The sequence below is a fragment of the Hydra vulgaris genome, chromosome 15, assembly GCF_038396675.1.
Source record: "Hydra vulgaris chromosome 15, alternate assembly HydraT2T_AEP".
Classification (NCBI taxonomy): domain Eukaryota; kingdom Metazoa; phylum Cnidaria; class Hydrozoa; order Anthoathecata; family Hydridae; genus Hydra; species Hydra vulgaris.
The window spans coordinates 14,852,086-14,876,210 of NC_088934.1; the positions used below are offsets into that span (position 1 = coordinate 14,852,086).

The 24,125-nt window shown below is 27.3% G+C and overlaps 1 protein-coding gene across 2 annotated transcripts in view; it reads right to left on the reverse strand.

Annotated features, from left to right (window-relative positions):
- Positions 1 to 794: 794 nt before the first annotated feature.
- LOC136072008 (bromodomain-containing protein 7-like) overlaps positions 795 to 24,125 on the reverse strand; it is a 33,312-nt gene continuing 9,981 nt past the window's right edge. The window contains exons 3-19 of one of the 2 annotated variants that reach the window (XR_010644160.1): positions 23,250 to 23,335; positions 23,045 to 23,149; positions 20,263 to 20,407; positions 15,175 to 15,285; positions 14,487 to 14,638; positions 14,210 to 14,312; positions 14,002 to 14,071; positions 13,821 to 13,931; positions 9,423 to 9,558; positions 8,828 to 8,933; positions 8,723 to 8,756; positions 8,493 to 8,570; positions 4,150 to 4,231; positions 1,626 to 1,744; positions 1,325 to 1,468; positions 1,018 to 1,090; positions 795 to 900 (exon numbers count right to left, since the gene is read on the reverse strand). Coding sequence is in view for 1 of the 2 variants with exons in the window: in XM_065819365.1 (XP_065675437.1) it covers positions 845 to 900; positions 1,018 to 1,090; positions 1,325 to 1,365; positions 1,626 to 1,744; positions 4,150 to 4,231; positions 8,493 to 8,570; positions 8,723 to 8,756; positions 8,828 to 8,933; positions 9,423 to 9,558; positions 13,821 to 13,931; positions 14,002 to 14,071; positions 14,210 to 14,312; positions 14,487 to 14,638; positions 15,175 to 15,285; positions 20,263 to 20,407; positions 23,045 to 23,149; positions 23,250 to 23,335 (1,608 nt within the window). In the remaining variant the exon portion in view is untranslated. The remainder of the gene's footprint in view (positions 901 to 1,017; positions 1,091 to 1,324; positions 1,469 to 1,625; positions 1,745 to 4,149; positions 4,232 to 8,492; positions 8,571 to 8,722; positions 8,757 to 8,827; positions 8,934 to 9,422; positions 9,559 to 13,820; positions 13,932 to 14,001; positions 14,072 to 14,209; positions 14,313 to 14,486; positions 14,639 to 15,174; positions 15,286 to 20,262; positions 20,408 to 23,044; positions 23,150 to 23,249; positions 23,336 to 24,125) is intronic. The other variant, XM_065819365.1, reaches the window with a different exon arrangement.

The window sequence follows — 24,125 nt, forward strand, 5'->3', positions numbered from 1 at the left end:
GTATGTATGTATGTATATATGTATGTGTGTGTATGTATGTATGTAGGTATGTATGCATGCATGTATGTATGTATGTATGTATGTATGTATGTATGTATGTATGTATGTATGTATGTATGTATGTATGTATGTATGTATGTATGTATGTATGTATGTTGTATGAATGTATGTATGTATGTATGTATGTATGTATGTATGTATGTATGTATGTATGTATGTATGTATGTATGTATGTATGTATGTATGTATGTATGTATGTATGTATGTATGTATGTATCTATGTAAATATCTGATCCTATACTGATTTAGGGAGGTATCTGAACTCATACTGTTATGGATTCATACTGTGAAGCTTGAACTTGCTTTAGCACATACATCAACAGATATAAGAAGAACATGCAAGGGAGTTGTTGTAACACTGGCTGGGGATTTGGGTTTGGCAAAAAAAAAAATTTTTCCTTGAAAAAAACTGTGAAAGAACTTAGTTAAAGAATGTAACTTTTTATGCTGTAAAAATCTAAAATAATAAACTTTTTATACAGTGATTATTATATGTATACACCCACACGCACATACACACACGCTTACATAAAATTGCTACAATTTTGCAAAGAATCTTAATAAATGAGATTTTCTTGTTTTCACTTAAAATTAAAATATTTTAAATTTAAACTACTCTTTTTAACTATCAATTTAAATATTTTTTTTAAATTGCAAATAAATAATTAAATATATTGAAATCATAACAAAGTTGAAAATAAATTAAAAAAATCAAAACTCTTAATAACAACTCATTGAAGTGTAAAGTATATTTCATATAATAAAATTTCACATAATAAAAAGTTTATGTTAAATCTTCAATTGCACTTATTGCAGAGGCAGCTTCATTGTCCATTTCACCTAAAAAATAACAATAAAATATATATTCAACAATACAATTTCTATTGTATAGATTTGAATGCACAAAAAGTCAATGAAAAGTGTTACAACATTTCATGCAAAAAAAGCTCATTTTACTAATTAAAGGGTATGCAGTGTTGCCAATAGCTTTACGTATGCTCTGAGAAGCTACAACATCTTTTGGCGCAACCTGTACATATATATACAAAAATATATATGTACATATATACAAACCTGTACAAGAATAGCATATATTTGTATATTATATTTTAGTTAAAAGATTTTAATATATACAATTATGTAATGAATATCAAGTCATTTAAAAAAATAATATAGATTTAAAAATTAGAAAAATATATATATATAAAACTGTAAACTTTGATTTAAACTTTGATATTGTTAGATTAAAATTAAGGACACTTACTCTTCCAACTAAATCTTTCAAATTGTCAACCAATGAGTTCGCTGTGTAAGAAAACAATAATTAAATCTTTCAGATTGTCAACCAATCAGGTTGTTGTGTGAGAAAACAATATTTACAACTTTCAGATGTCAACCAATGAGGTTGCTGTGTAAAAAAAATGATAACTAAATCTTTCATATTTTCAAAAGCATTAATTAAACTTTTCAGATTTTTAACCAATAATTAATGTAGTAAGTAGATCTCTATTGCTTAAAGTATAAGGGAAAAAAAATTAATACTGATAAGAACACAAAACACTAACCAATATTTTGTTCAATATCATCCACATTTTGAAGAGTTCTTGCTGAAAATCTTTCATTTTGAGCTTTATTTAAATTTTGAAGAAGCTCAACATTGTTGCTGAGCAACTGTTGAGGTGCCCTATATAAAATAAAAAATACAATAGAAAAATCACAAATAAGTGCCCTATATAAAATAAAATATAATTCCAAAATTATACATAGACTGAACTTAATTGTATATAAACTGCAATAAATTAAATCTTAACTAAATTTATTAGTATGTAGATTGTGTTTAATGATATTTAAATTGTCCTTTATTATTGTAAAATATAGTTAAAAATGTGTAGCCTAAATTTAATATTACATAAGATGCAAATAAAGATTTGCATACTAAACACACCAAAAATTAAAAATGCTTTCATGTGTTGTAAAGCATTATGGGATAATAAACAACAAAAATCATTTTAAATTAAAAAATGTTTAATTATTAATTCTATATTATATAAGCTTAATACTTAAAAGTAAAATATACAAAAATGTTAAACATCTAAAATTACTTTGATTTTATCAAGTCTCCTATTTTATCAAAACTTCATTTTTAATCCTTGCATGTAAGCTATTTATACTTTTGTCATTTTAAACTATTAATTGGAGCATTAATTATTTACCATAAAACTTTTATCAACTATGAATGTGTGTTTAAATAAGCACTCTGACACCACACTGAAATAGCCTGCTGCTGGGGGCTTAAGTACATACATCAACTATTTTATAGCCTGCCGCAAGGGAGCGTGGCTACATCAACTGAGGGTTTGACATAGGTAAGCAATCTTTTCTTTCGTTATTTTTAGTTTTTTCTTCTTTTTATATAACACCTTATAAATTAATGAAACAAAAAAAGGGTAACAATTTGTTACAAGAATATGCTTTAGTAGATAATATATATATATCAAGCTATGTGAAGAAAGTTGTGCTATCAAATGTTTTGACTTACTATGCATATAATAACTTATTTTGACAACTTGGCGTGTTTTAAAAATGTGCTGAAAAAACTAAAACTAAACCGAAGAGAAATTTATAAAAATAATCAAATATGTATATATATAACCCCTGTATATATATATACATATATATATATATATATATATATATACATATATATATATATATATATATATATATATATATATATATATATACTTATATATATATATATATATATATATATATATATATATATATATATATATATATATATATACATATATATATATATTAATTTTAATTCACTTCCTCAAGGCCAAGAAGGCCACTACCGAAAAGGAGGCTACTTATTTGTGGTATGACCCTCTCTCCACTCTATAACTCTGAAATACGAACCTTGATAAACAAGGCCACTGAGCAGAGAAACGAGTAGAGCGCAGTACTACCAGGGACGTGGCGGGGACCGAACTCGGAACCTCTCGCTTATGAAGCAAGCGCTCAACCACTACACCACTACCGCAATATATATTATTAATACCAGTTCGGACCTGAAGACTCAGTAGTTCGGCTGTTTTACCTAATACCCAGAACAGACCATTTTGTTAGAGAAACTGGCACCAGGTATCTTAAAAGAAATTTTAATTAAAAGTTAACATTAAGTGGTGTAAATATTTGTTTAATTGGTACTTTAAGTACTTTAATTTTGTCGAAATATTGTTGACAGGATTGCTTTTAGTTTAAACTTTAGCCAATAAACTTCTTGATATAAGTCTAAAAGTGTTACGGAGTCGATAACCACAAAGCCCTACTTATTCAATATAGATGTGCCTCACTAAGAATATTTTTGAAAATATATTTTTGAAAACAACCAGAATATATAGCAAAAATGACACTGATTTATACGGTTATTTTAATAGCTTCTTTTTATTGTGTGAGAGAATTTTTTGAAGTTGATAGAGTTAATTTTAATGTTAAAGCTCTTGATGTTTTTGGCATTAACAACATCAGGCAGCAAGTTATTCCAAATATTTACAAACTTGAAGGAGAAAGAATATTTACAAACAACGAGTTTATGCATTAGTTTGCATAATTTTAAATTGTATTTATTAAATAGAAATTTGATATGTTTAGGCAAACTTAATTAGCGCAAATTAACCAGTGTAATTTTGTAAAAACAATTCAGCGCTAGAGACTTCACAAACTTTTATTTAAACTTTTTAATATGGACCCAGTGCTGGGTACCTGGACTCAGATTCCATAAATTCTTCTAGGTACCTAAAATCAGGGACTTGGCATAAACTGGTTCTGGCACATCTCTAATAAATATATATATATATATATATATATATATATATATATATATATATATATATATATATATATATATATATATATATATATATATATATATATATATATATATATATACATATATATATATATATATATATTTTATATAACATAATTTATAATAACAAAAAAATAAAAAAAACTTCATTGATTTATCAAAATCAAGATTAATTTATTAATTTGAGAGCATTCCATAAATTAAAAGCATACATGTTGCTCTTTTGATCACTTTTTTGTAAAGGATTCTTCACCAAAATACTTTTTTCTACTGAATTACTTTTCTCTGAAGAAACTAAAAAAATAATATTGTTTTTGAATTAATTATATATTATGATTAAGATTTGTACATTAAAACATGTTTTGAGTTCAAAGTCACAATACAGTAACTGGTCACACTACAATTACTGGTAACATGTAATCCTGTACAACCTCGTAAAATTTCATACGTGGCAGGCGAGGTTACTTAGCTGTGATATAATCAACTTAACTAGGAAAAGAAAAACTGAGATAAAAAACCCTAATATTATTTGTGGGTAAGAGTAGGAGCCTATAAATCTTAGATGGTCATCTTCCTAGTAATAGTATGACACTAATAATCCTCAGTCTTAATCTGCAAAACAGAATAATGTCAAGAATGTTTGTAAAAAACTTTAATTAGTTTAGCAATAAAAAAATTAATATCATTTAATATCTATTCAATATCATTTTTATATATCATATCAAAAGAACACTAGACATTATTTAAATCTGATAGGTACTAGAAAAGAGTTTAAAAGTATTTTTTTAAACTGCAACTTTGAATAGGGATTAGCAACAAAAAAAAAAATGCTTCACTATTTTAGACAGATGATTGATATGGAAAATTTTAATGTAATACTTTTAAGTTATTTATAACTTAATACTACTTATTAATTATAAATATTAAAACATTATTGATAGTATCGTTAATTTTGAACACATCTTTTTTTTATATATATGAAAACATATATGATAGTATATCAAATAAGACCTAATTTTTTACAGCTGTTTAAGAAGTATTACCAGTGGTTTTGTCAAAAAGTGTTAAATTATAAATATTCTGTTGAGGTTTATACAAAATCATCCACCTCATTTTTAGATTTTTTAAACATTTCAACTATCACCATTTTACTCAACTACACATACATTACATACACTATTCCATATTTTACTCACCTGCACTTTTAACATTTTATTCAACTACACATACATTACAAACACTATTCCATATTTTACTCACCTACACATTTCACATTTTATTCAACTACACATACATTACATACACTATTCCATACTTTACTCACCTACACCTTTCACATTTTATTCAGTAGACAGTAAAATTGGAACATAAAAGATAATAATTGCAGCATGTATTTTTTTTACAACACAAAAATGATTTTTAAAGAAAATGCAGTCCAAAGAAACTTCAATTGTGACTATGAATATCAGAAATTGTTGTGCTTGGAAGCAGCTTGGCTAATTATTACCAGTAAACAACTGAGTTTTTCTTGGATTAAAATTTACCTGACACTACAAACACCAAGTTTTCACAGAAAAAAGATAACATTCAAGATCAGCTTGTTTTAAGCAATCAAAAGGTGATGACTTTTTGTAAAGAATGGAATATATGGCTATGTCACCAGAGTCACTATAGAAGAAAGATTATCAGAAAGAAACAACATTTTTTTAACATAGATGAGAAGCAACACAAGAAAAAACATAGAACTTAGTGGAAACACAGAAGTTACTGGAAATGAAAGAGAGTGTTGTTCATCAATGTCAACTTGATTACAGGAAGAGTACGGTCATTAGATTCAGGATATGAATTAGAAGAACTATTTGTTCTTTGCAAATAATTCTGCCTGACAAAAACAAAATTTAACAATAAATAAAAAACTCTTTTCTAATTTCATTTTAGCAATAATATCCTGCTAATATAATCAGGTAAATAAGGTATATAATCAGGATTTACCCCAGCTCCATTTTTTCATCTGGTTTTGTTTTTAAGGAAAACAAACTTACATTAGGAAATTAAGCTATTTTTCAATGTTGCAAGAATGCACTTAATTGCTTGATGAATTAACTTAATAAATATTATACTGATAATGCAGGGACGAACCCCAACCTGTTTAGTATCGCTGGAGTGATATGGGTGCCCAATAAAAAGCGCCCAAAAATTGTTTTTCTTTTGCTTTTTTATTAAAACTAAAAAAAATTTAAGTTTTAAATCAGTAGTATATAAATAATTTTCAGCTTATTTTAACTACCTCATTTTTCTTCAGGAAAATAAAATGAAATTGCTTTTTTACATAACTACATGAGGTAATTGTCCTTTGGTTACTAACTGAACGTTAGTTAAAAAAAACGAAAGTCATTACGAAACTTAATTTAAAAAACTTGTTGCAAAATTTCATAATGAAATGTATAAAAATTTGCTTTTTTGAAAGATAGAACGATTTAAAAATCCATTCAGAGTAAAGTTAGCTTTTGTTTATTGGCAATTAAGAGTAAAGTGCTTTTGATAATAAATGAACAAAAGTAAAAAACTGCAGTCTTAATAACTAGCACGCAAATCTAATTTTTAAATGAACTTTTGATCTTTAGCTTGCTATTTTAGTTTACATGAGGAAAACAAAAAAACGAAAAATAAACTTTTTCAGAAAGTTTTGCTACTTTTCCATATTCTTTTTAAATTTAAAAAAAATAAAAATAATGATTACAATATCTTAATAAAAGTTTTATTAAGATCTGTTTAAAATAACTCATTGTAAATGTAACTTATTTATTAAACGTAACTTTTTAAATTATACTTAATAATTAAAAATATTATATTTTTTAAAATAAATATGTTTTTAATCAAAAAATATAACGTTTTTTAAATTATGCTTACAGTTATTTTTCTCTTTTTTAATTATCTTTAATTTAAAAAGTGTCTTAAAATCTCTTTAAAAAATATTAACCATTAATAAAAGTTAAATGTACAGATTTGCTAATATTTAAACCAAAACTAAACAAGATAAACACAAATCATTAAAATGATGATTGAACAAGTAAATTTAAAAACAAATTTTTAAAACCCAATTTTTATGTTATTAAATCACAAATTTTGCAATAAATTTTTTTCAGATATTACTATTTCATTTTATTTGATATTACTATTTCATCTGCTGTATGTGTGTGTAAAAAAAAATGTGGCGGGTCTCAAACCTCAGACATTGCGTTTACAAAGTCAACGCCTTATCCAAATAAGCTAAACGCACGTATATAAGTAGGAGAACAATTAATTTACTTATTTTTAAATTATTATTCTGTTTCCCTTAAAAAAATTTAATTTTATTAAAATTAACTAAATGAATTGATTTATTGCAAAACAAATTATTGAATATTGTATTGTCATAAAACAAGAGTATGTATGCAAAGTTTGAAGAAAATATATCATCAGGAAGTGACTCAAAAATTGATTGCAAGATTTGATGCTCACAGACAAACAGACAGAGACAAGGAACTAATAAAGGCATAGGAAAAAAATAATGATTAAAAATCATTGCTGCGGCACCAGTTTTAACTGGGGAAGAAGAACGAGAGGCAGGGGAGGGCATTGACAAATCTCCTCTCCAACATTGCTGAAAAAAAGTGGAAACCCCTAATGAACTCTAAGTTCTTCACTGTATTGATATACTTAATCTGATGAAACTGATAATGAATATATGGATATATCTAATCTGACAAAACTGATACAAATGACAACAAAAACAAATATAAAAACAATATGCAAAAATTAATCACTATTTGTGTATGAGAAAAATTTATACAAGTTCTTATCCTTTTTTTCTATGTGTAGCAGTTCTGATCTGATTGATCAATAATTGTGGAAATTAAAACCAACAGTTTGTTGCTTCATTTATAAATTGTTTTAACAAACTGTATAACAATTTTTTTTTCCTGAAACATTTAGCATTTGAAAATTTAGGAAACTTTATCTAATTTTGAGGTGCTGATTTCGGATTTTGGAGTTTATTTTCTATCACATCTAAACTTTTATATGAAAAATCCCTGTTTGCTTTTTATAGAATATTAGAGAAAGTGTTTTTCTGTAAAACATGTCACACATTTGTTAAAACTGTGCAGCCTATTTTGCATTAATGTAAACTTAATTTATTTCAAGTCAGCTTTTAGCACTGATTTATGTTTATCTTTAGAGCATATATATTTAAATGATTGATATATATATATATATATATATATATATATATATATATATATATATATATATATATATATATATATATATATATATATATATATATATTGCTTTTCTGGCCTAAAGAAAAGTAATTTTCTACTCTATAGTCATAAAATCATTGTTTTTAAAAAAACTTTTACAACTTTTTTTATAAGTTAGGAAAAAAAGAGTACAAAGATTATATTTGCAAACAAATGAAACAAAGAAACAAATGTATAAAGAATTAAGAAAGCAGTTATTTCAATTTTGTTTGTTTTTCCAAGAGGTTTTCTTGAAAAAGCATAAAGCTTACTTTTGTTGAGAAATGATACATCAATACCAAGTCCATTTAATGACAGCAAAGAATCCATGTCTAACTTCTTTGCTTCATCTAAACAAAAACAAAAAAAAGATGAAAATTAATAAAATGGAATAAAGGTTCCTGGTAAAAATAATGGTACTAAGACCTGAGAGTCTTTTTTCTAGAACTTTTTATTCCTGATTATAAAATATATCTTTTAGGAAAATAATAAAAATTTGTACCTTTAGTTTCCACAGTACCAAGTAATGAATTAGGCTGAAAATAATGAATAAAATACTACTAAAAAACAAAAAATAAAAAACACAACACAATAAAATAATAATCACCTCAGTCTGTTTTATTAATCGGGTGTGCTCTCCATCTGTGACTGTATTTAGTAGACGATCTGCATACTCCATCAAAAATGAATTTCCTTTACAAAAATCCAGCAAACTAGCATATTTAAAAATAAGTGTAACAACAAAAAATATGCACACGGTAATAAATTTTATTAGCATACATTCTGAAATACATAATAAAATTCTTTTATTAGTGTACATTCTAAAATTTTATATTATTTAAGAATTTAAGAAAAGAGCAGAAATACTGTGACTGAATATAGAAGTAGAAATTCATTACTAAAAGATCATTTCAAATTTAAGCTTGGTTTCCAATAACTGTAGAAATGTTGCACAACAATTATTGCAGAAATGTTGCACAACAATTGTAGCAGAAATGTTGGACAACAATTGTTGCAGAAATGTAGCGCAACAATTGTTGCAGAAATTTGTTTTGGCAACAATTGTTTTACACCAAAAATGTTTTGTATAAACAACGCTAAGTTGTGAAATTTATGCAAGAAAATAATTTTATTATAAAACAAAGTTGTTGTGCAATTCTTGTATGACATTCCTAAAACTATTAGAAACCTTTAAAGCATACCTTTTTGCATACTCCACTCCCTCCTCTGTACCGTAAGCTTGCATGAGAAGATCACTTTCTTCTTTCTTCATATTTGATAATGAAGAATCATATGTAGGACCAAAGCTACCGTAAGGCCCATAGAGCAAATAAGTTACTAAAAATAATTTCAAAAAATGCACCATGAGAATAAAATAAAACTTCTTTATATAAAAAATGATACCTTTAAAAATAAAGATAAGAACTAGATAAAAATATTACTAACTTAATTTTAAAATATTATTAACTAAATTTGTATTTATAAATATTTATAATTGTCATTAATGTAAAAAAAGAAAAAAGAAAGGAAATGAATAAATCTTTTAACAAACTAATTGTAATTTAAAGTTCAAAAGTTTAAAAAAATATAAAATAAAAAATCAAGCAAACATTTAGTTGAAATTTTTAAATCGATGTAAAGTGCGTAAAAAAATAAAAATTAATGAACAGAAACAAAATGACATATAAAGACATTAACAAAACCGCACCAAAATATAAATATTTTTTCAAAGTCTAAAACTTTTTTCAGAAATACTTTTTTAAATACAGTTTTTTGGAATGTTTCAAATAAAATGTAAGGAAATTTTGCTGCAACATCAAAAATTGCACAAAATTGTTACATTAAATACAGAACTCATGATCTGAAAGATTATGGAAAATGAAAAATTATGGAAGAATATTAAAAAGTCTGAAGCATGAGAACAACTTTCTACTTCAGCAAGTAATGCATCAGACTTGTTAAACAAGATTTTCAGTTCTGGAGCCTAAGGGAGGTGAATTTAATTTTAAAAAAGAGCTGAGAGTGATAATAAAGTTATCTTGAACATGTATGTTAAGAATCCAAACGTAAACTAGCTTGAACTTTTTTGATAAAGAGCCATTAAAAAATTAAGTTATTATGAACTTATTGATGAAGAGCCAATGCAACATTAAGTATATAAAATTTATTAAAAACCTAAAAAATGCACTTTTCTAAATACAGTATAAAATACTACTTAAAAAAAACATTGTTGTATATACCGCAACTTAAAAATCATGACTGCGAAAGATAAAGATAGTGTAAGAATAGAATTAGTCTAAAAAAATTAGAGATTTAAGAAATTGAAAGAACTAATCTATGAAAAATTGGAAGCAACAAACTTTTAGTAATAAATTTAACTTTGAAGAAATTTCTTTGTCAATTCATTGTTGTTCTACTTATTTTGATTCAAACATTTTGTCTGAATTTTTTATGTTCAATAAAAATAATTCAATAAATAAAAATTCAATAAAATTGAATAAACTGTATAAGTAAAATTGAATAAACTGTAGTTATTATTAATTATTATTATTAAAAAGTTATTATTAATAGCCTCACAATTTTATTATGTAAAGTTATAAATGAAAGCAACTACAATAGTTTATAAATACAACAATATAAAAAAAATATATATATTTTAAATGTTAATTCACCTCTCCAAGACCATAAAAACTGCTACAGTCAAGCAGACTACTTTAATTGTGGTTATAACCCCCTCTCAACTCTATAAACTCCAAAACACAAACCTTGATGAACAAGGCCACTGCCGAGAGAAACAAGTTGAGTTGACCGGTACTATCAAGGAAGTGGTGGGAATCGAACTCCAAACTTCTCGCTTATGAGGCGAGCCCTCTACCACTACACCACTACCGCATTTAAAAATATATATATCAATTATATACATTGTCCTCCAAAATATTTTTTGGCTTCTATTTATATTTAAATGAAAAATGTTACTTCCGAACATTAGCAACTTTTTTATAACTACTCTAAAAAACTCAGGAATAATCATTAGCACAAGAATTCCTTCATTTGGAAATAATGTCTAAGGGAATTGTAGTGCTGTAATTATTAATACTTATCCAATAAGAATTAACTAATTGTTAATTTTTGTCTAGAAAGGAATATGGGGTGTTGCAATTATCACAATATTAATTTGAGATTGTGTATTAAGGCTGTTTTGGAATTTATAATGGCAGGAAACAAGTATAATTTATAATGGCAGGAAGCAAGTATAATTTATAATGGCAGGAAACAAGTATAATTTATAATGGCAGGAAACAAGTATAATTTATAATGGCAGGAAACAAGTATAATTTATAATGGCAGGAAACAAGTATAATTTATAATGGCAGGAAACAAGTATAATTTATAATGGCAGGAAACAAGTATAATTTATAATGGCAGAAAACAAGTATAATTTATAATGGCAGGAAACAAGTATAATTTATAATGTCAGGAAACAAGTATAATTTATAATGGCAGGAAACAAGTATAATTTATAATGGCAGGAAACAAGTATAATTTATAATGGCAGGAAACAAGTATAATTTATAATGGCAGGAAACAAGTATAATTTATAATGGCAGGAAACAAGTATAATTTATAATGGCAGAAAACAAGTATAATTTATAATGGCAGGAAACAAGTATAATTTATAATGGCAGGAAACAAGTATAATTTATAATGGCAGGAAACGAGTATAATTTATAATGGCAGGAAACAAGTATAATTTATAATGGCAGGAAACAAGTATAATTTATAATGGCAGGAAACAAGTATAATTTATAATGGCAGGAAACAAGTATAATTTATAATGGCAGGAAACAAGTATAATTTATAATGGCAGGAAACAAGTATAATTTATAATGGCAGGAAACAAGTTTAGCTTTTTGAGAATGTATTGCAAAAGATTATAAGAAAGGTGTCAGAAAGATATTGCAACAAAATACTCCATTATCAAGTCAATTCTATGTCAAATAAGCAAATGACTTATTAAAGGCAGTCCTTTAGAAACAGAACATAAATGCGGAAGACCACACAAAACATGTCATTTCACCAACAGAAAAAAGTTAAAAAGAATCCTTTTGACAGTGCTAATGATATCATTAAACTGAACCTTTCCATGTCTCAAAATACAGTTTGTAGACAGTTACAACTTTCAGGACTTTTGAGCTTTAGAGCAGCAAAAAAACTTCAAATTTCTCAGAAGAATCGAAAGCTAGAATTGGATTTGGAAATCGGAATCCAATTGAAAATTTATGGTACCAAGTCAACTTTCCCTTAGATCCTAAATACACAAAAGAAACAATCAAGCATGGTGGTGGAAAAGGTGCAATGGTTTGGGGTTGTTTTTCTGGCTTTTGTGGAGTCAGAACTATTTACAGAATAAATGGCATTATGAATCAATACATTTATCATGATATTCTCAAGGAAAAAGTGGTTCCTCATGCTGATAATATGCCTCTTTCATGGACATTTTAACAAGACTACAACCCCAAATACACCTCTAAACTGGTTAAAGTATGGTTTGACAAAAATCAAATTAAAGTAATGAAATGGCCAGTTCAATCACCTGATCTCAACCAATTGAAAATTTATGGTACCAAGTCAACTTTCCCTAAAACGCAAAGGACCCTTCAAAAATGCTAGAGTAGTTATAAAAAAGTTGCTAATGTCTTGGAAAACCACATTTTTGCATCAAAATACCAATTTAAGCAAAAAAACATGTTTATTCATTTTCAAGTAGTATTATTTACAAATTTTTTTTCTTATATATAATATTAACCTTTTGTTTTTCATTTAAAGCGTTTTTTTGTTGTTTTTTTTAATTTCTGCAATTAGTAATCGAAGTAGAAAAACTATTTTTTTATTTGGTTGCTAATGTTTTGGAGGACAGTGTACAATTAAATATATTAATATATATTATAAAACATATATTCAATATATAATACAAGATATACACAAGACTGATCCTAAAAAAAAATGGAATCTATTATCGTTAGATCAAGAGTATCAAATGGCTAATAGAATGCAAGTACGGAAGATATGTGTTAGCTTAGCACCATCAGCTTTAATTAATGATTTTAGCTGGGTTAACATTATTAAATTTTTGAGAGTTAACAGAAGAATAGCTCTTCCTAATTTTATCAAGCCACTAACAAAATTGCAACTGAAGCTTATCGATTGAAAGATAAGGATTTGCTTTTAAGCTCAAAAAAATTCCAGAACCTAACAAAAAAAACAACTTTTGTGCTATTAATATGGCTTTGAAATGTTTCAACATCAGTAGTGCTGAATGTTGATTGTAAAACTTTATTTCATTTTTTAAGACGGTATATTGGCTGTAAAAATTAGGGAATAAGGAACACACTTTTCATTAGCTATTATCGCCTTTCAGTTTTCAAGTTAAATTTACCTTTTTATTGTAAATTTATATAATTTATATAATTAATTTATTTATAAATATTTATAAATTAATAATTTATAAGTATTTATAAATTAATTTATATAATTAATTTGTAAATACTGAAGAAACTATTAATAAATAAAATAAAATATAATCTAATAAATAACAAAACCTGGTATGTTTCTGCTTTTTTTTTCATCTTTAAAGAAAGCTTGGTCCAGAGTTATTCCAGTTGTTAGCTTTCCTGTTATCTTCCCCAATGTAACTGGTGCAGTCTTGTTATCTATAAAATAATACTAAAAACTTTCATATAAAAATCTATTGAGGTGGGAGTATTAAGAAAAAAGAATTACCTTCTGTTGTATCAGGATTTAAAATATTCAATGAGGTATTGCCCTGGCTATCCTTCATCAGATACCCATACTAAATAAAACAAAAAATAAAACAGGACTTAAAATAAAGATTCGTTAACAAGTTCAAGTTAACCAGTTAAGAATGTTTAGTACCAAGTTAGTTATTACTTTAAAAACAAGACTTAAGATTTTTTTATTTAAAACCAACCTTTTGCCTAGGATATTTATTGTACAATTTTTTGGCAGCAATTTTTGATGCATGCAAAATAGAATTGACAAAATTTTGATGCTTTATTGAATCACGCTCTCTTCTAAAGTTAACAATTTAAATACACACTATTTATAAAAGCATATTTAAAAGTGTAATTGTAAGAATAAATTAAATTTTAAATGTTTTCAAAGAATAATATTAATGTAAATTGTTGTTATTAAAAAACGAATAAAAATTTAAAAAAAAATTTTAAATTTGTTAAACAAAATATCACTTGATTTTTTCAAAATCTTTCTTTTTGTTTTGCAATCTTTCAGGGCTGTAAGAATCGATATTAATGTCTGAAGATTCATCAACTAGAATCAATTCATCCTCTGAATCAGATATTGGTTTACCAATAAGTCTTTGAAGTTTTCTCAACTTTTTCTAAATGAAATTTTATTTCAATATTGTCGTAACAGTATAGAAATTTTGAAAATATTACAATAGTTAAAATAGACAGTTTAACATTTTTGTGATTTTCAAAAAAAAAACTTTGTTTAGAAAAATCAATTATAAAGAATTGCCAGTAACATTTATTTAAACAAAACAATAATAAATAGCTGAAAGTCACGCTTATTTAGAAAAAAAGCCTTAGAATTTTTACTTGAAATTCTATAAAGCCATTAATAAATTTTTAAATAGATTGTCAATAATTGACGAGACTAAAAATCAACCAATAGTTGTTTACTTTAAAGGAGTTTTAAATGAAATTGTAAAAAATATTCAAATATTGAAAGTAAACTATATGCTATGCAACATGATGAAATGCTTGCAAATCGGACCTAGTATTACGACTCTTGTTGACAAATTAAAATCATAAAAAACTTATATATATATATTTATATCTTTATATTACAATTTTATTTATGTATATATTTATGTGCATTTTGTCCTAATTTATGTATATAAAATGTATTTACTTTTGACATCATCTTTAATCCAATAGCCAGCATCTTTTCTGCCGATTTGTAATAAATAGTATCTGAACCATTATATCTCATTGCATTATTACACATTATGATGTAATCATCCTAAAATTAAAAAATTGTTTTCAGCAATTAATATATGCAATTTGTGTTGCTATATCGACAGAAAAAAAGGTAAAACTTTTTAGCTGTCAATATTACTATGATATATCCTTAGCCACATATTGAAGCATTGTTGCTGACTACAAAATAACAACAAATCTGTAGCTAGTTGATGGCTAAATATTGCAGCTTTGTAACTATCGATATTATTATGATATATCGATAGCTAAAGATTGTAGGTATGTAGTTAATTAAAAAAAAAAAAAAAAAACAGGCTAGTTGATGGTTACATATTGTAGCTATTTAGCTAGTGATGTGGTTGGATATATTGATAGCTACATACTGTAACTTTTTTGATAGTTACTACATAACTACTAAGTGGCTGTAATCACCTATCACTATAGCTATATGAATATACATATTGGAGGTTTTTAGTTAACAATTTTAAAATAATAAGTTGATAGCTAATAAAGCTTTGTAGCTTACTAAAAAAATAAACAATAGATCTTTAGTATTGCTAACTGTGATGCTATGGTATGTATAGACAGCACAACATTTTTGCTAGTGATATTATTACATTATTGCAGAGTTGAAAAAAAACAGCTTTATCAAAATAAATCAAAAACTACAGATTTTTTTAAAGAACAAAACAAAGAAACCATCTTGTTTTTTTGACTTAAATTCCATTATTTTAAAAAAATGATATATTAAGTTACATTTTCATTTAAATATAAGTAATGTGTATTTTACTTGATTAAATTCTTCCTTACTCATGGAAGCTTTCAGTGTTAAAAAGTTGCTTTATTATTACTTTTTATGTTAAAATGAAGTGCTATCATGTTATCAATTTAAATAATTGTTTCAAAAAAAACCACAACTTATCCCCTGTAACAACATCATAGAGTCTCTGTAGATTATTTCTGAACATGTTCCTTTTTTCTCAACTTTAGTCTTTTGACTATGGTCAAGACTTTTTCTATAGAAAAAGATTTGCTGCTTATTCAACCTCCATCCTTCATCATCAGTTTCTCTCCATCCTCCATCAGTTCCTCCATTCTTCATCATCAGTTTCTCACCTTTAAATTGCTTGTTATACCTTCATCAGAAGCTGGTGCACATATACTTTATAGTTGTATATAAAATCCTTCCTAGTTCTGTGATTTTCTAAATTTCTTAAATTTAATTTCCAAAGTCTTTCTTTATATTTTGAGATCTGGAATTAGTTTTGCGGCACTTCTTTGCACCTTTTCAAGTTTAACTTTGTGGGAGTGGGATCTATTATATTAGTAACTATTGATGTCTATTATAAAACCAAAAACCGAAGATTTTAAATATTTTCTAGTTACAAAATTTGTTTTTATATGTATCTTTGCGCTTTTGAACAATTACATTTATTCTAAACATTTACATAAAAGGTCTAGTTAAGTTTGTAAACACAGTCCCTTATTTTACTTTTCTTTTTAAAATTTTTTTTGCAATTAGCTTTAAATCAACATTAAAATGGTTTAAACCAAGGTTTAAACCATTAATTTAAACCATTTGGTTTAAGCCTATCAACTCTGCATTATTGTAGCTAACTATAACATATTAACAAGTCTGTATATAGATATGTATGTATATATATATATATATATATATATATATATATATATATATATATATATATATATATATATATAAAGAGAGAGAGAGAGAGAGAGAGAGGCGATTCTACCAATAAAATGATGGAAGGGGGGTGGGGGTGGGGGTTGGGTGAATTCTTAAAAATGACAAACTGGCTTCTTCTATATATCATCATCACCATAAACGATAAGTCATAAACCATTGTCATTACCAAGTTCTCTAAACCTACCATTCACTTATATTTGTGGTCTTTAAAGTAACTTTTCTTCTGTTGAGTCTTGTTTCTTGCAAAGTTCACCAGACCTACTTGCTCTTTGTGCAACTAATTTGAGCTCAGCTGTCTCATCTTGTGATCTTAGTGTTGATGGTTATCTTCCTTTAATTCCTAAAGACTCTAATAGTCACATGCTTGACCTGGGCATTTACATTCGTATGCATTCACCCATTTGTCGGGAAACTAGGTTTGAATTCAAAGACTATTCTTTTATGTGCTTTCATTTAGCACCACTTCACTTTATCGCCTTTCTCTTTGTTCTATATCGCTCTCCTTAAGACTGCACATGTTATTTCTGATCATATTGACCAAGCCCTCTCTCTTTATCCATCAGCCAAAATTGTTAATGTCAGTGACTTTAATGCTCATCACACTGAATGGCTTGGCTCTAGTGTCAGTGACTCTGCAGGCATTTAAGCCCCAACTTTTGCCTTTCTCAATTCCTAACTCAAATAGTCAACTTTCCAACTCGCTTTCCAAACAACCCGAATCATTTAGCTTCTCTACTCAATTTATGTCTTGTTTCTGATCCTAGTCAGTGCTCATTTTCTCCACATTTACCCTTAGGTGCTTCTGATCACAGTTTGATCTCTCTAAAACTATTATCTCATTCTTCTTCATTATCTGAATTCCTCTATCATCATAGCTCTTACAACTACCTTAAAGCTGACTGGAACTTTTTCCGTGATTTTCTTTGTGATGGCACTTGGGTAGAAATCATTCATCTTCCTGTTGACAAATGTGCTTCTTATATAACTTCATGGATTCAAGCTGGCATGAAATCTTTTATTCCCTCTCAATGATTCCAGGTCAAGCCTCACTCATCTCCATGGTTTTTCTCACATTGTGCTGCTGCAATTTCCAATCGAAACCGTAACTTCCATATCTATCAGCAAAACAATTCTCCAGAAAACAGATGTCTGTTTCTTACTGCTAGAAACCACTGTAAAAAGGTTTTGTCTAACGCCAAATTTTCAGGTCATAAAATCTCGTATTTCATCACAAAAATTAGGCTCTTGTGACTTCTGGAGAATCTTTAATAGTATCAATAACAAGGGCAAATCTGTAGTTTCACATCTCTTGTATAGCTCAGATCTTTTGTCACCTCACCTAAAGACAAAACTGAATTGTTTGCTAACTTTTCATCAATATCATCTCTTGATTCCACTAGTTGCATTTTACCTGATATAGCCGACAAACAGGTTGATCTATTGCTTAACATTCGTATCACTCCAGTTTCTGTATCTAAAGTGATTTCCTGCCTAGACTCTTCTACAGCTTGTGGCCTGGACAACATACTTGTTATAGTCTTGCAGAAGTGTTCTCCGGAGCTGTAGTCTCTACTTTCAAAACTATTTAACAAGTGCTTATCAGAGTCTTGTTTTCCAGCCTGCTAGAAAGTAGCATCTGTTATCCCTATTTTTAAAAATTCTAGAAAGCGATCTGATTTGTCTAACTACCATCCCATTAGTCTTCTTCCTATCATAAGCAAGGTTTTTAAATTTGTAATTATCAAACACTTAGTCTCTCATCTTGAATCTAATAACTTACTTTCTGATCATCAATATGGATTTCGATCTTCTTGTTCTACAGCTGATTTGCTAACAGCAATAACCGATAGGTTTTATTGTGCATTAGATAAAGGTGAAGTGGTTAAAGATATCGCTCTTGACATTTCTAAAGCTTTTGATAAAGTTTGGCATGCTGCTCTTCTCCATAAGCTTTCTTCTTATGGTGTATCTGGTAACATCTTGAAGATTATTGAATCCTTCCTTTCCAACCGTAGTACAAAGTTATCCTCAATGGACAGCATTCTTCTTCTTATTCTGTAACTTCAGGGGTTTCTCAAGATTCAATCCTTGGCCCTGTACTCTTTTTAATTTACATTAACGATCTTCCAGATATTCTCGCATCTAAGGTGGCATTGTTTGCTGATGATACACCATTTATTCTTGTCATGATAAGAAGCCAACACTCTCTGATTGCTTGGAGAGGGCATTTGAGCTTGAAAATGATCTCACTTCTGCTACAGCATGGGGCTCACAGTGGCTGGTGAACTTTAATTCAGATAAAACTCAATTTTTTTCAGCCAATCATTATCGCAATAATTTAAATCTTTATCTTCTAGGATTAACTCTAACTTCCGATCTTTCTTGGAAATCATATATCAAATCCATTGCAAAATTAGCATCTGCTAAGGTTGCATCTCTTTATCAAGCTTGGCACTTTCTTACTCCAGATTCTATTCTCTATCTCTATAAATCTCAATTCTGGCCTTGTATGGAATACTGTTGCCATATTTGGGGCAGATCTTCTAATGATGCCCTTTCGCTTTTAGACAAGGTGCAAAAACCATTGTAAACATAGTTGGACCTGCTCTTGCAACCAACCTCCAACCATTATCACATCGTCGTAATGTTGCTTCTCTTTCTCTTTTCTACAAATACTATAATAGACACTGCTCTAAAGAGTTAGCATCTCCTGTGCTTTCAACTAAAATTCATTCTCGTGTTACTCATCATTTAATTAAGTCTCATTCTTTTTCTACGACTGTTCCTAAGTGCTCTTATTCTTCTAGTTTTTTTCCTTAAACATCAGTTCTTTGGAATTTGCTTCCTTCATCTTGCTTTCCTGATTCATTTCATTTGCAACCCTCCAAGTCGTCTATCAATCGTTATCTTGCTCTACAATCTTCATCTTTTCTCTTCCAGTAACTTCCATTTCTAATTAGTGGTTGCTTGCAGCCTTGTTGGAAGCGAAGATCTTTAAAGAATATATATATAAAAAAAGGTCCTTAAACTAAAATTTACTTGAATGAATTGTGTAAAAACATACATATATTTTTCTTCTCCTTTAAATATGTCAAAATAAATATTAAAAAAAAAAATTATAATTCAATATATCACTGAATATTAAAGTCAGCACAGTACTAATAGACTTTGCTTGCTTTAAGTTTTAAAATGTATACTTTCAGGCAACACTTTAAAAAAAAAGAAATGTAAAGACTAAACAAAAAAAATTTGCTATGATTTATAAAAAAAAAAAAATTTAATTTAAAATCTAATTATTAAAAACAAAATAACCTTAAATGATTCAATAGATGCATATTCGCTTCGTTCAATCTTGAGTGCCATTGTCTGGAAGTCCATTGGTTGCCTAATGATTTTAGAATAGCCAGGTGCAATTAAGTCGGTAACAGGATTTGTAAAGATTCCATAAATATCTTTCCTAAAAATATATGTAATATTAATAAAACAACTAGCATTCAAAATAAATTTTGAATTTATCAAAACAAATTAACACAATAATGAAACAAATGTAGGGAGTATTTTAAGTACTTAAATATGTAAAGACATGATAGAGTAATTAGTTTTTATTTTTGACTATTAATTTTATTTTTGACTAATATTTTTAATAATTGGCCAAAAATAAATAAAAAACTCAAGAACAAAAAAACATCAAAAAATTCAAAAGAAGAAAATGATAAATAAACAAAAATCATAAAGAAAAAATTACTCTATTTATATCCTTATTATTTGAAAATAACAAATAACAAATAACGAAATCTAAGTCAACTAAAAAATATTTGGTTGCTGTACCAGTTAGCAACAAATAAAAATATGTGTCAACAAAAAGTGTAAGCAACAAACTAATATCTGCGCCAACAAAAAAAATATTTAGGTGAAAGTGACAAAGAAACAACTACAAAACCAAATTAAGATGATATTTTAAATCCCAAAAAAAAAAAACTATTTTTGACATGTCTTCAATTCTTAAACTGAGTGATGAAAAAGTTGATTCCTATAATTCAATCTTGTAGTTGCAATCTATGAAATTTTAATATCATTTGGTATTTCATAAAAAAAAAATGGCAAAAAGTCTTCAGGAGTGCAAGCCACAGTTTTTTTAACCTTCCACTCATTGCTGCAAGACATTAATGGTAAAAAAATGTTGTCTGTCTTTAAATCTTGTGTCTGGCCAATGTATGGATCAACTTCTTGTTGTTCTAAAGCTTCCATCAGAAACCAGAGAAGCATGTGCATCAACAGATTATAAATCTTCAGTTTCAAAGGGCATTAAAAATCAAGCGAAATGTTTGTGTTTTGACACAAATTTAGTAAATTCTGGGATAAAAAAAGGTACATGCATTCTTCTTAAACAGAAAATGGAAAAAAAAATTATTTGACTTGCATTTAGTCTCTATATTTTTAAAATCATGCTTAAAGTAGCTGTTCTTCCTTCTGTTGGACATTCCAAGAGTCCAGATGTCATAATTTTGAAGCAATTCCAGAGTAAATAGAGTATCATTGATAAAGATAACTATCAAATTAGAATATTTGATGATGTTACATTTACAACTGTGTTTTCAATATTGACAAAGATATGGTTGCATTAAGTAAAAATTTATGACAATAATGCATACCACATGATGATTATAAAGAATTGTTAGAGTTGTCTATTTATTTTTTTTAATATTGATGGCATTGTTACTTGTGGTGTTTCTGCTAAGATTCTGGCTGGCCTCCATCAAGCATGGTAGGTGGAAAAAGTTATGTATGCTTCAGTATCTAAAATATGGATGCTGAGAATTCCACAGGCAGCATTAAAAAAATTCCATTGGCATTAGTGGTACTAATAAAAAAATTTTTTTTGTTGCTTTTTTATATTCAAATGTATCTGATTAAATAACTTTCAGAATGATTTGTGTTTTGAATAAACCAGGAAAAAAGCAACCTCTAAAACAGATAATATTGAAGCAAGACCTACAGGTGAAAGAATTGGATGATTTTGTATTATAAAATACCTGCAGATTTTTTGGATTTTTCTGGATTTTCCACAAAGTTGATGTACAATTTAATCAGCACTGACATTGGTCTTTTTTAATTTTGTTGAATTTTCAGTCAATTGGTTTTTTACAGATTTTTTATCCTGTATTGTAAAAATAAATATAAGCTGAAAATACTAAATTCAATACATTACTGAAAATATTTGTGTAACAGTCACTTACATTTTTAGACCTAGCTTAAATTAAAAATGTCATTATTAGAAAAACCAGTCCAAATATTACAACAGTGTTCAATACAAGAACAAAACAGAGATTTTTAGAAATAAAGAAGGATATAAAAGAAAGAAAATGGCAAGCTAAATAAAAAGAGAGACAGTTTTAGCAAATGCCAACTTTGAAATAAATTGTGTTTATAGTTTTTAAAGCTGTACTGCAATTAGAAAATGGCAGTAAGAGTTGCATAGCCACTACCATGAGAGTTGCATAGCGATTACACCCATGAGAAGAATCAAGAAAATCCAGTGTTCATCATAAATTTCTGTCAACTGGTAGGCAAAACTTTAGGGCTGAGCGCAAAATTTTGTGCTTACCTCAAAATTCTTGCCAAGAAAATCTTGTAGCAAGACAATAGAAACAGTAGCAGGATATAAACACCTACCCAATATGAGTATTTTTATCAGGACACCATGTCAAACTTTTTATTAACCAAGATTCCCAAGGCAGGGGTGTCTTTAGACAGAGTTGAGTTCTCTTTACTCTTGCCTAGAAGTGCAAGTCCAACAAGGAAGTATGACAAAGTGCAGATTAAACTGGATTATATGTTATCAGTAGCAGGGCAGTTGTGATGATCTTAATTTTAAATATTGCTAACAATATTTTAATTAGCATCAGTAGCAGTATCAGTTTTTTTTCTGTCCATTAACATTTTCAACAAATATGTAATCAGTCCAGAACATATAAGCAAAGACTTCAGTACATACATTGACTAACTATCTAGGTAGAACATGCAAAGGAGTGGTGCTACATCAACTGAGGGTTTGGGTTTAAACTGTACATAAAAATTGATTTAAAATAAGTACCTCTGCAAATTTCTGTGCAAATTTTCCAAACACAAACACAATGGAGATACTTTAACATTATTTAATGGAGATACTTCTGCTTCTTTTTGAAGTTTCTCTTCTTCTCTATTTAAATAAAAAGTCAAAATTAAATAAATTAATTTAATTTAAAAAATGCCAACATTGAATAAACCAAAGAACTTCTTATATTTATTAAAAAACTCACTTTGAAAATTTTATGTGTATTTTCTTCATAACAGGCTCTAAGTCAACATTTTCAGTATCTACTTGTTTCTTTTGCTTTCTTTCTGACTGTAAAAACCACACAAAAAAGAAATTAACAAAAATCTTTTATAAAAACAATTTTTTTTTACCAACTTTGCAAAAACTTTCATGCCTCCTTCATTACCAATGATGCATATATACCCAGAGCCAGCTTCAAACCACAGACCTTCAGTTCTGTAGCCAGAACTTTAACACAAACACACAGATATATATATATATATATATATATTTATATGTATGTATATATATATATATATATATATATATATATATATATATATATATATATATATATATATATATAATATATATATATATATATAATATATATATATATATATATATATATAAACAACTTTTAAATGATTCTACAAAATAGAGTGCTCAATGTTCTTAAAAGAACAGAGCAATTACAATTAGTAGAAAATCACTTAACAAAATTTTTTTCATTTAACACTCTGTTTTATCAATAAAGACTCATAAAAAATGAATGATTAAAGTAATAAAACTTCAATTTATACAAAAAATTAAATTACAAGAAGACACAAATGTCTTCCTGTGTTTTGATAACTGATTTATCTTCAGCTTACATGTTTTGTGGACAAAGGTTTTGCTTAACACATTTGGAATTTGGTCTAAACGTTGTGCCAGTCATAATGAGACGTTGGGAAAAGTTCTATCGCAAGACAAAAAAATCTGGAAAAGAAACTCATCATACATTTTTGATATTTTTGTGAATGAAAAAATGGTACCTATTCAATGTGTACTTGACCATTTGAAAATGTATAGACTAAATTGTAAGCCAGTTTTCACTTAT